Source organism: Salvelinus sp. IW2-2015, linkage group LG25 (genome assembly GCF_002910315.2).
Source record: "Salvelinus sp. IW2-2015 linkage group LG25, ASM291031v2, whole genome shotgun sequence".
In the NCBI taxonomy this organism is placed as follows: Eukaryota; Metazoa; Chordata; class Actinopteri; order Salmoniformes; family Salmonidae; genus Salvelinus; species Salvelinus sp. IW2-2015.
In genome coordinates this window covers 16079758-16092294 of record NC_036865.1, presented here as the reverse complement: position 1 = coordinate 16092294, position 12537 = coordinate 16079758, and the positions used below count along the sequence as shown (strand labels likewise).

Genomic DNA, 12537 nt, shown 5'->3' with positions numbered 1-12537 from the left:
ATAAAGTATACCAGTTTCATTTAAGGACCATAAAATTGACAGATGTGCCATACAGATTGCAAAAACAGTTGGGGACAGATTTTCCATGTAACGATTCCATGGCACATTGTTTATGAACTGATATAAAAAATGATGCTGGATTAAAAACCTATTTTTTCCATTTGAATTATTATACATAATCTTGCAACCAATATAATGTTATATATATATGGGATACAACCATCCCAGCTCTGCAGATTAACGAAGAATAATTTGATCATTTGTTTTGGTACTGTCCATATGTAGCTTATTTTTGGTCGCAGGTTCTGAATGGCTGAAGAATTGCAACATTTACCTGCAATTAACTCTGCAAATAGCACTGCTGGGTGATCTGAAAAGTCATAGTCAATCAATATATAATATAATAATACACTTAGCAAATYTTTTTWATTTACAATCTGTAGAAACTATGAGAATAGAAAGGTTCAGAACTTTTGTGAAACATCACAGCACAGTTGAAAAATATATTGCAAATATATATCAAAACTGGATGGTCTTCAGAGATAGATGGGAGGGGTTGATGGTAGCTGATGGATGGGACTAAAAATAAACAAAACATAACTAATGGAAAATATACCTTGGGCGTAAAATGTATATAGGATGTATAAGCTGGAAGTAGAAGCCTAMGTGTTGTCTATTAGTTTACTCCAATTAGGGGAGTGGTGGTAAGGTTAGAGGAAAATAAAGGAAAATATATATATTTTTAAATATATATAATATGKGGGATTGGAAATKATGCAGACAATTACATTGATGGAAGCAACAATCTATTTGCAATATTAAAGCTGATCCACCCCTAAAAATATATAAATAAAAAAGACTCACAAATGGGCTTCTACGTATTGACTCAGGGGTGTGAATACTTATGTAAATAAGATACTTCTGTACTTAATTTTCAATAAATTTGCAAACASTTCTAAAATCATGTTTTCACTAAGTCATTATGGGGTATTGTGTGTATATGGGTRAGAAAAAATCTATTTMATTTTGAATTCAGGCTGTAACACAACAAAATGTGGATTAAGTCAAGGGGTATGAAAACTTTGTGAAGGCACTGTATGTGTTGAGTGCACTCTACGATGAAGAGGTGTGTTATTAGTGTTCAATATGTACACCTCAATCAGCAATATTAGAGCAATTCCTCAAAAATACAAACATCCCACTGGGCACACACTGGTTGAATCAACATTGTTTCCACGTAATTTCAATTRAATCACGTTGAACCAACATAAAATAGATGTTGAATTGACATTTGTGCCCAACCATAGGCCTACTTACTATTTAACACAATCATGCTGCACGTAGTATTCTGGTCTTCAGTCTGTGCATGTGAAAAACAAAGCACAGGGCTACAGGCATAACTCACATAGTCTGTTTAGAGCGGAGGCATGTAGGCCTGGCCAGAGTGAACATCATCTGTTATTTACTATCCTGCCTTAGCTGAGCTGGCTGCACCAGTGTTTTATACTGCAGTCTAATACGCACAAATACAGTCTGTGACGGCTGGACATGAAACAGGCAGAGGCAGCCATTGCTAATGGACAAGTTTCTCAGAAGGGAAGGGAGACGCACAGCCACCGTGTGTAAAAATGACATGAACACAKTATATATCTCACTGTTGTGTACACACAGACTTTCCATGTAGACCTCTGAGTGAACCTGGGCCTCATTCAAACTGCCAGTAAGTTAAGAAGTTTGGCAGCAGACATTTTAAATGTATACTCTGATTCCCCCCACCCCGTTGGGTACGGTTGTTGGGGAATGAATGTAAAAGTAAACTGATTTGATAATGGCTCRCTATCAAACACTTATCAAAGTTGTGCACTGTTGGTTCAATGTAATTGTTGGACACTTGAGCTTCAAAAGTGTAATGGTAGTCACCAAAGGTGTATTTTCATTGGCATGTACTTGTCTGGTAAGTAAAGTAGTTGTCTATTTCAGATCCATGCTTTATTCTTGAAAATAAAGGAGAGCCGCACACTCTAGGAGCTCAGATGCAAAAATGTAATGTTCAACATTTCGACAGACAAGCTTTCTTCCTCTTCATCATCCTGATGAAGACAGCTTGTCTGTCGAAACTTGGACATTACATTTTTTCATCTGAGCTCCTAGATTGTGCGGCTCTCCTTTATTTTCAAGTGTTCCACTGCTAGCCAGCACCTCACCTAAATAGGTGTTTCTTTCCCCTCTAGACCATGCGTTATTCTTAAATAATAACAATTACAATTCTGTATCTTACTCTAATGGCATAGCGTTGACGTTGAGGCCTTGCTGATAGTTGAAGGCCCTGTTCAGTAAAAATTTGATTTTTCCTGTGTTTTATATTACACTGCTCAAAAAAATAAGGGAACACTTAACACACAATGTAACTCCAAGTCAATCACACTTCTGTTGAATCAAACTGTTTACTTAGGAGCAACACTGCATTGACAATAAATTCACATGCTGTTGTGCAAATGGAATAGACAAAAGGTGGAAATTATAGCAATTTAGCAAGACACCCCAATAAAGGAGTGGTTCGCAGGTGGTTTCCACAGACCACTTCTCAGTTCCTATGCTTCTGGTGATGTTTTGGTCACTTTTGAATGCTGGCGGTGCTTTCACTCTAGTGGTAGCATGAGAGCGAGTTACAAACCACACAATGGCTCAGGTAGTGTAGCTCATCCAGGATGGCACATCAATGCGAGCTGTGGCCAGAAGGTTTGCTGTGTCTGTCAGCGTAGTGTCCAGAGGCATGGAGGCCGCTACCAGGAGACAGGCCAGTACATCAGGAGACGTGGAGGAGGCCGTAGGAGGGCAACAACCAGCAGCAGGACCCGCTACTCCGCCTTTGTGCAAGGAGGAGCACTCAGAGCCCTGCAAAATGGCCTCCAGCGATTTCACAGAAGTGTGATTGACTTTGGAGTTACATTGTGTGTTGTTTAAGTGTTCCTTTATTTTTTTGAGCAGTGTATATTTCAACACTATGAGTTTGGCAATAATACTGTGAAATTGTGAAAATTATGATAATGCCCTTTTAGCGGTTTGAAAAGACCACCTGAAATTTCAGCCTGGTTTGTGGGATGGAGTTTTTGGCATGTCTGGTGACATCACAGACAGTAAATTAGTTAATAGACCAAAACAGTTTCTAAACCTCTCTGCCAATAACAGCTCGTTTTCAGTTTCCCCCTCCCCACTCCCAGACAGTCCTAGAAAAATATTGCTTGAGAATTAGTTATTTGCTAAGAAGCTATTTATGTTTCTTTTAACCATTTTAATTTAAAATAATCACTGTAAGGTACTTAATTGTTACCCAGAAATGRTTTGATAAAAACRGCTGCATTGGACCTTTATCTTTGGGCTGAGCTGTTCTGGAGTGCTCATACTGCCCCCTTGAGGATATGGGATCATAACACTCCACATGGTTTACTTTGCCGGTGGCGGTATTAGGTATTATATTAGGCCATATAGCTTGTTCTCCTTCTTTTTAAATAGTGAACCAACATGTTTTCAGCACTTCTATTTCCATGAGTTATCATGGCTCTCGTTTCTCTGCAGAAGACATATGTTTGGAACATCGAAATCTTATCGGCACGTAAGTATTGTGATATCGTATTGTGGGGTCCTTTGCAATTCCCGGCCCTAGTTACAGCCCTGCACACACACCAACCAGATCAAACAGCCATAACTCACTGCTAAGCTGAGGAGTATAGCCTGAGGTTCCCAGTGGAAGGAATGGCCCAATGGGGAGAACATATTTCACAGGAAAAGCCTATCGGTTGTAAATATTGTCATGTTTGAGGACTTGCTAATACAGCATAACACACTGTCTGACATAGTGAACTTCAATGGCTATTTATACACTAGGAGCTGAACAGTAACCAGACAAACGTGCACTTAATCCATATTGGGCCATTGGGTAAATAGCCATTACGGTAAAGCCAAAACTAAATGTGCTGAGTCAGCAGAGGCTTTATATTAACTATCATTGTTACAAAAGTAATGTACCCACATCGTAATAATTACGTATAACCTCAATCAGTTCTTAGATAGCAAAGGAAGAATTTATATTATAATGTACAAAACTTTGCCTGAAGTAACTGCAATTTTATAAACGCAAAGTCAATCTGGAAATKTTCTCAATATGTAACAAAATGGTTAACATGTGTTACAAATACACACTGTAAACATATGTTTACAAATGGCAAAACAAACACAATAACYGAATACATGAGGCTTCACTGATTGCTAACACACTTGCATTCTCTCCATTTTAGAATGTTTTAGAAACGTTCAAAAACATTTTTTTTTTAAATGTAGCCATATAAATTATTTGTTTTTATACAAATAAAACACCTTTTTATTGACAATATTTATCTTGTCCTTACAGTAAGATGTTGTATGTATTGTAGTATAGGCTGTAATGCACAAGAGGGTGCTCTTGGTCAGATTCTTGCAGGAAAATCCACTTTACTGCTGTGAATCATAACTGTCATTACCCAATCTATTGCATCTCTTTGCTTCACTGCTTTGAATTATGCGTTAAGGTTTAAGGCACTTTAGTTTGCTTTATGCCTGGGCTGTCCCATACCCTGAATTATACAAGTTGCAGAAATTGAAAGAATCATCAATAATTCTGTAAAACAATATGGAATCTGGTAATGCAGAAAGTGCATTTATTCACAAAAACACACTTAATTCATCATTATTGTTCACATGTAATCATAAAATGAACGTTTTCTCTGCTGAATACTATAAATACAATTTCTGCAATGTAGCAGGCTCTAAAACTAATGTTAGATACAATACTGTCCAGCAGACAATGACAAAGGAAATATTAATGGGACATCAAGCTGGCAAAAGAGGATCCTTCACTACAACCATATTTCAACAGTCTTGAACATCAACCATAGCAGGTCCAGCTTCATTAACAGAATTTGAGAATTTAATGCTTGGGCAAAAAAGTATGTAATGTGACCTATAAATTGACAAGTCAAAGTTTTGTATACCACAGGGTAAGATTAACTCAATGTAACTAGATATTACTTCATTAGAAGGAATTAATTAGGGAATTTGAAATATTTAAAACAAAGCTAGCAATGTAGCTAAAATAGATGACATGTTCAAACATTAAAATTAATACTGCACAGCAATATTAAGAGTATACAATTGTCTATTCTGTATGTTCCTCCTTTTTCAAAGGGGCATGAGTATCAAGTCTTTCCAGATATGAGTAGCACCAGATGGGTCATTGTTTATGTATTTGCACTGCTGTCTGCAAGCCCTTTGTGGGATAAAAATAGGTATTGAATTCATTTGCAATGAGTTCTCTCTCAGATAAAATCACAATTTAAGTTCAATTGCTATTCTACACATCCCTGGGGTTTGGTTTTGAAAGTAAATGAAAAGCCTCAATTCCAATATTCCTCAAGTCCAATATTCCTTCCTCTGGTAACTTAAATGGAATAATGGAAATGCATAAGCAGCTCATCACTTTTTTGTTTACAACCTAGCGAACACCTTAAACGGTCAAGTTCAATGTGAAAACCATCTTCAAATTTGATTCAAAAGAACTAAACAAATCATAACCATATGGTATCGGTCTTTTATTTTATTCTAAATATGATAGGTCAAATGGAGCCATGGGAGAWATCTGTTGATAGAAAACATCAAAATTTACTAGAAGAAGACGATTCTAGAGAGCGCAAAAAATAGCTGATTTACCACTCCTTCAAATAGGCTGACCTATTTTGTGTCACAAGACCAGGGCAGAAATACACTTCCAAGGTGGTGAAGGATACATACTGTACGTATAAGACATTAGGTAGAGTGTCATCAAGAAAATCATGAAACATTCATAAAGATTTACAGCTACAGTCTGCAACTTGGGAAGCTGTTTAATTGTTATTAAAATTCTTCATATTTACCCATTGATTATTGAAGAATATACTTATAAATGCCTCATGAGCTACAGCACAACATGTCTCAAAATGTCCCTAGCCCTATCCTTTAGCTGTATACCAAAACAGGTGGCAGGGACCCCGTAAAAAATTGCAGACTGTAGCTTTAAGAGATTTAAAATGACTTACATACTGTAATAAATGGACAGAATATACACTTTACAACAAGATGACATACACACAAAGCTATATAAAAGTATGACATWAAATATACATTAAGCGTCACAAAAAAAGTTACATAAAAACATGCACAAGACATTCTGCAGATGGCATTTAACATATGAGAAGGTGTAGCAACAGATTTTAAACAACATACAAAACATTTTAAGAGAAATGTTTACTTAAAAATGGGCCCAAGGCTTGGTCAGTACAGAAACCTTTTAACCATGCAAAAAGCTTTAAAAAGTAAATGTTTTATGATCAAATGTCATTAGAAGTGAGTAATGTTTTGCCCATTGGAAATCATTAAGTAAGTAATGTAATCATATTACAAACCCTCTCTCGTTGTTATAAAGGATCATCATCAGCCAAAGCTGTCCAAAGCTCCTCTTCTCGTGTCCAAGTCCCATTATTCTTCCATTTTGGATTAAAAAGCACGTGTCATCAAATCAACCACTTTTGTTGTTTAATTCTTCCGTTTAATATGGTTGACCTTCTGCTGATTTGAATGCCTAAGGTATTTGTTCTATCCACCCGGCTGTCTGTGAATATAAAAAATCCTGTCTAAAAATAGCACGATGAAGTGTTTTATCTGTCACTTTAGATGAGATTAATAAAATGGCAAGAAATGACATGCCAGGATGGGTTGGCCACCCTCAGTTTAGAAAATACAAAGGATGCCACTTAGATGATTGTCTCTTCTGATTTCCATCTATAAAATCTAAAAATGCAGTGTCTTCTTTCCATTTCCATTTMCACTGTCTTCCATGGTCTCTGACCTGACAACCTGATTGCACGTGCACTGAACATAAGCGTGTTACTAGTTCTTCCTTTCCAGGTAGTTCGAGGGGACCCAGCCTTTCCGAGGTCGACCTCCATCCAGGATCTGGCAGTACCACCACCCATTAGGATTCCTCTCCAGAACCTCCAGAGTTGTTCCTTCAGGGAACCCCATGGTCTCCTCATCACCATGGTAATCCGCTATGGAGACATACACCTCACGGAGGTTGTTGTGGATGAGGTGGGGTTTGGGTTTTACAGTGGAAACAGGTAGACCGTTCCTCAGAGACCCAAGGCCCAGTGATTCGGAGCTGCCCGTGCCGGGTCTGTTCCGGTTCGCCATGTTACCGTTTGGCGCTGGGCTCCGCGGGGCTGTACCRAATGAAGCGTTGCGGCGCACGGTGGGACTAGAGCGTGGGTGGTCGGTGGAGTTGAGTGACTCACCTCTCCTAAGGGAGCCGACTGGGTTTGGGCCGTCGATGATCGGCCCGGAGATGAAGACAGACTGAGGCCTGACCACCTGTTGTTGTTTCGTACCATTCCTCTGCTTATGCAAGCTGTTGAACAGGTCAAAGGGCTTGGAGAGCCCCCCCGGGGGTTTGGAGGGGATGGGAGGTGTGCTCCTCTTCAGGCTCTGGTTGATGTTGTTCAGAGCCTGGACCCTCTGCTCGTTCTTCTCCAGGCTGTTGGACTTGCTCAGGCTGCCTGGCTTGGTGGGGGTGCCATCGGACTCGGACCCAGCTGTGTCGTCCAGCTGCCTGACAGGCTCCAGGTAGTAGGTTGGAGCCCAGCCCTCAGTGTCGCCCCAGCGGACGTACCACCAGCCGCTTTCCTGCTTCTCCAGCACCTCCACTTCCACCCCGGCAGGGAAGCTCATCTCTGAGTCCTGGACCTTCTCATAGGTGTCTGTGGTGCGGTAGAAGCTGCAGCCCTCGTCTGAGTCTCCACGGCTGCCTTTAGAGTAGATGGAGGAGAGGTCAGAGGTGCTGTGGGAGGACACAGAGTCCTCAGAGGAGATGACAGAGGCTGTTTCAAAGTCTTCTCCTCTGGAGCCCTTCTTCAGCTGGCCTGTAGGCCTCAGCTGTCTCCGGAGGCTGCTGATGTCCATCTTCTCTGCACTGGAGGCCTTGGCCACCTGGGGTTTAGGCCTGACCACTGGCTTAGGTTTGGTGGATGACTTGGTGGAACCCATTTTGTGTTCCTCTTTGTCCTTCTTGGACCTGGACTGCTTGGATAGATCTGGGATGGACTCTGTGGAAGCAGGTTTGGGGCTGGACTCCCCAGCCTCTGCTTTGGTTCGAGAATGGGACTGGCTTCCGTTCAGCTCCAGCTGGATATTCTTCCCTTTTCTCCTTGCCCCCAACGTGGAGTGAGAGTTTTCAGCCTTGCTAGTCTCCAACGGGGCRCTCGTCTTTGGGGAATCCGAGTCGCCACTGGATTGTGCATCAGGCTTCTCTCTGAAAGGTCTGAAGCCGTCATTCTCATAGATACACTCCTCAGGCTCCTCCTCTTCCTGCCCCACGTCCTCTGATGACTCACCCATCTTGAAGGAGGCGCTGTGGAGAGAAGAGGCCGGAGACGGCTTGGAGGACAGATGAGAGCCCTTACCTGAGGAGCCATCCTCATTCTTCCCATCCACTGAGGACCCATCTGTCCTGAGGAACTCAAACTCTGACTCCAGATCAAACCCAATTGCAGGAATGTCATATTCTGGCTCCTCGTACACAGGCCTCCCGGGAGATACAGGGGACTCGGGAGCCTCGGACCCAGGGCTGCTGGGAGGGGCGGTCTCCTCAGAGTCCTGCTTCTTGACRGGCGGGGCTGGGGGTGGGACTTTGGGACGGCTCAGAGTGCTGGTTCTGCGGTTTAGGTTGGGTTTCTTTCGTTTGTCGATGTAGGAGCAGGGAGCCCACCCCTCTTTCTCCCCGATTTGGACGTACCACCAGCCACCAGAGTTCTTCTCGATCACCTACAGGACAGAACAGAGAGAATAGATGGGGAGAAATTAACTACATGCAGTATCTGTTAATTTCAATAATTTACCTGAACAATAAAAAAACAATTAACATGAAAAAAGCTTACCTCWGCTTTCTGCCCTCCATTAAAACTAATGCCATCCGAAATGACAGACTGGAACTCTGCAATGGTGTAGTACTCTGCTTCAACAGTAGGGGGCTCTGGTGGTGAKGGTAAATTGGATCCCTGAGTGGAAAAAAATGTTCCAGCATTATGAATATTGCACAGCTGATAYTGTTAACAATAGAACCGCCGGGCCGTTGAGCCTATAAGTACCCACTACGGAACCCTGAGAATGTTGCCGKGCGTCACCTTTAGCATACGGATCAGATGCATATCAACCCACAAGGTGCGCAAACATAAGCACCCTTGCTTGATAAATAGTTCTTAAACAACTRTAAATCATGAATTGCATGAATACATATTTGTGGAAATATAACCATGTAAATATATAAACAACAGTTATAGAGGATATTCTATGTTTTGTATAATTCTACAAAGTCCTAAAAAGCCAATTTGGAACACTTCGAGCCAATGATGCATCAACAACACTCAAACAGTCTAATAAATGCATTTCATATATGCTATCAGAGGAATAATAATTTGCTTGTGTTTATAAAGGTCTTAGGTAACATTAGAATACTAAAAAACTATTATTTCAAAGAACATAATAGCATTTTCATTAGWTTATGTTAATCTAGGCTATAGGTAAAAACAAAAAACCACTAGGTTAAGTTCATCACAAAGAAGTCAGTTTTGGCAGGTCAAAAGAAACATTGTGTAAATAAGAAATTGTATTTAAATGAAAACAGAATAACATACTTTAAGTTTATTATGTTAGTAGTCTTTGCTTAGTAGCMAGAGCAATGCCRCAGCGCAAGTGGTCATGTGCTGATGCCATGGACAACGCAGATATTCTTGGAAAAAGTTACATTWGGAAATAGAGCTGCACCTCTTGAATTTCGAGAGTTATTTGACAAACTGCAGAATATGATCTTTCTGACACTATATAGAAATCAAAACATTTTACCTGCATGTAACTCTGAAGTAAGATTTGACRAAGTGATGCTCCTTTCCATGCAACAGTCAATTACAAGCTGCGCCCATCACTACATGAACAATTTCACAGCTGATAATATCATCACTCAGACTATTGTCAATGTATTAGTCTTTAGGGTAACTCTTATGTGTGAAATTAGTTTCTATTTACAGTGCCTACGGAAAAATTCAGACCCCTTGACTTTTTCCACATTTTGTTACGTTTCAGCCTTATTCTAAAATGGATTAAATYGTTTTTTCCCCTCATCAATCTACACACAATACCCAATAATAACAAACCAAAACCAGCTTCTTTTTATTTATTTTTTTGCTAATTTATATATTTTTTTAAACAACAGAAATATCACATTTACATTAGTATTCAGACATTTTGCTTCGTTGGCAGTGATTACAGCATTGAGTCTTCTTGAGTATGACGCTACAAGCTTGGCATGTATTTGGGGAGTTTCTCCCATTCTTCCCTGCAGATCCTCTCAAGTTCTGTCAGGTTAGATGGGGAGCTTTGCTGCACAGCTATTTTCAGGTCTCTAAAGAGATGTTCGGTTGGGTTCAAGTCTGGGCTCTCGCTGGGCCACTCAAGGATATTCAGAGACTGGTACCGAAACCACTCCTGCGTTGTCTTGGCTGTGTGCTTAGGGTCGTTGTCCTGTTGGAAGGTGAAGCTTCGCCCCAGTCTGAGGTCCTGAGCAGTCTGGATCAGGTTTTCATCAAGGATCTCTGTACTTTGCTCTGTTCATATTTCCCTCTATCCTGACTAGTCTCCCAGTCCCGGCAGCTGAAGACCATCCCAACAACATGATGCTGCCACCACCATGCTTCACCGTAGGGATGGTGCCAGGTTTCCTCCAGAAGTGAAGCTTGGCATTCAGGCCAAAAGAGTTCAATCATGGTTTCATCAGACCCGAGAATCTTGTTTCTCATGGTCTGAGAGTTTTTAGGTGTCTTTTGGCAAACTCAAAACGGACTGTCATGTGCCTTTTACTGAAGCGTGGATTCCTTCTGGCAACTTTACCATAAAGGCCTGATTTGTGGAGTGCTGCAGAGATGATTGTCCTTCTGGAAGGTTCTCCCATCTCCACAGAGGAACTCTAGAGCTCTGTCAGAGTGACCATCGGGTTCTTGGTCATCTCCCTGACCAAGGCCCTTCTCCCCCGATTGCTGGGGGACSTTCAATGCCTGATACCCTTACCCAATCCTGTCTCGGAGCTCTACGGACAATTCTTTCGACCTCATGGCTTGGTTTTTGCTCTGACATGCACTGTCAACTGTGGGACCTTATATAGACAGGTGTGTGCCTTTCCAAATCATGTCCAATCAATTGAATTTACCACAGGTGGACTCTAATCAAGTTGTAGAAACATCTCAAGGATGATCAATGGAAACAGGATACACCTGAGCTCAATTTCGATTCTCATAGCAAAGGGTCTGAATATCTATGTAAATAAGGTATTATTGTTTTGTATTTTTTATACATTTGCAAACATTTCTAACAATCTATTTTCGCTTTGTCATTGTTTGGTATTTTTTGGTATTTTATTAGGATCCCCATTAGCTGTTGCAAAAGCAGCAGCTACTCTTCCTGGGGTCCACACAAAACATGAAACATAATACAGAATGACATAATAGAGAACATCAACAGACAAGAACAGCTCAAAGACAGAAAAAAAAAAAAAATTCAAAGGCACACGTGGCCTACATATCAATGCATACACACAAACTATTTAGGTCAAATAGGTTAGAGGCATTTTGCCGCGAGGTGTTGCTTTATCTGTTTTGAGATCGAAGGAAGTTCCATGCAATTAGGGCTCTATATGATACTGTATGCTTTCTTGAATTTGTTCTGGATTTGGGGACTGTGAAAAGACCCCTGGTGGCATGTCTGGTGGGATAAGCGTGTGTGTCAGAGCTGTGTGTAAGTTGACTATTCAAACTATTTGGGATTTTCAACACATTAATGTTTCTTATAAAAATAAGAAGTGATGCAGTCAGTCTCTCCTCAACTATTAGCCAAGAGAGACTGGCATGCATAGTATTTATATCAGCCCTCTGATTACAATTAAGAGCAAAATGTGCCGCTCTGTTTTAGGCCAGCTKCAGCTTAACTAGGTCTTTCCTTGCAGCACTGGACCACACGACTGGACAATAATCAAGATTCGACTAAACTAGAGCCTGCAGAACTTGCTTCTTGGAGTGTGGTGTCAAAAAAGCAGAGCATCTCTTTATTACGGCTAGACCTCTCCCCATTTTTACAACCATTGAATCTATATGTTTTGACCATGACAGTTTACAATCTAAAGTAACACCAAGTAATTTAGTCTCAACTTGTTCAACAGCCACACCATTCATTACCAGATTCAGCTGAGGTCTAGAACTTAACTTCTTAGCGCTAGGGGTCAGAATTGTTTTTATATTTTTTAAATAACGTGCCCAACGTAAACTGACATTTTCTCTGGCCCAGATCGTAGAATATGCATATAATTTAACAGATTAGGATAGAAAACACTCCAAAGTTTCCAAAACTGTCAAAATATTGTCTGTGAGTATA

The 12537-nt window shown here is 40.7% G+C and overlaps 1 protein-coding gene across 3 annotated transcripts in view; it reads right to left on the bottom strand.

Annotated features, from left to right (window-relative positions):
• Positions 1–4672: 4672 nt before the first annotated feature.
• Positions 4673–12537, bottom strand: part of LOC111951774 (SH3 and PX domain-containing protein 2A) — a 119508-nt gene continuing 111643 nt past the window's right edge. For all 3 annotated transcript variants that reach the window (XM_023969977.2, XM_023969978.2, XM_023969979.2), the window contains 2 exons: positions 9000–9119; positions 4673–8886 (listed from right to left, as the gene is read on the bottom strand). In XM_023969977.2, coding sequence (XP_023825745.1) covers positions 6958–8886; positions 9000–9119 — 2049 coding nt within the window. In that variant the 3' untranslated portion in view covers positions 4673–6957. The remainder of the gene's footprint in view (positions 8887–8999; positions 9120–12537) is intronic.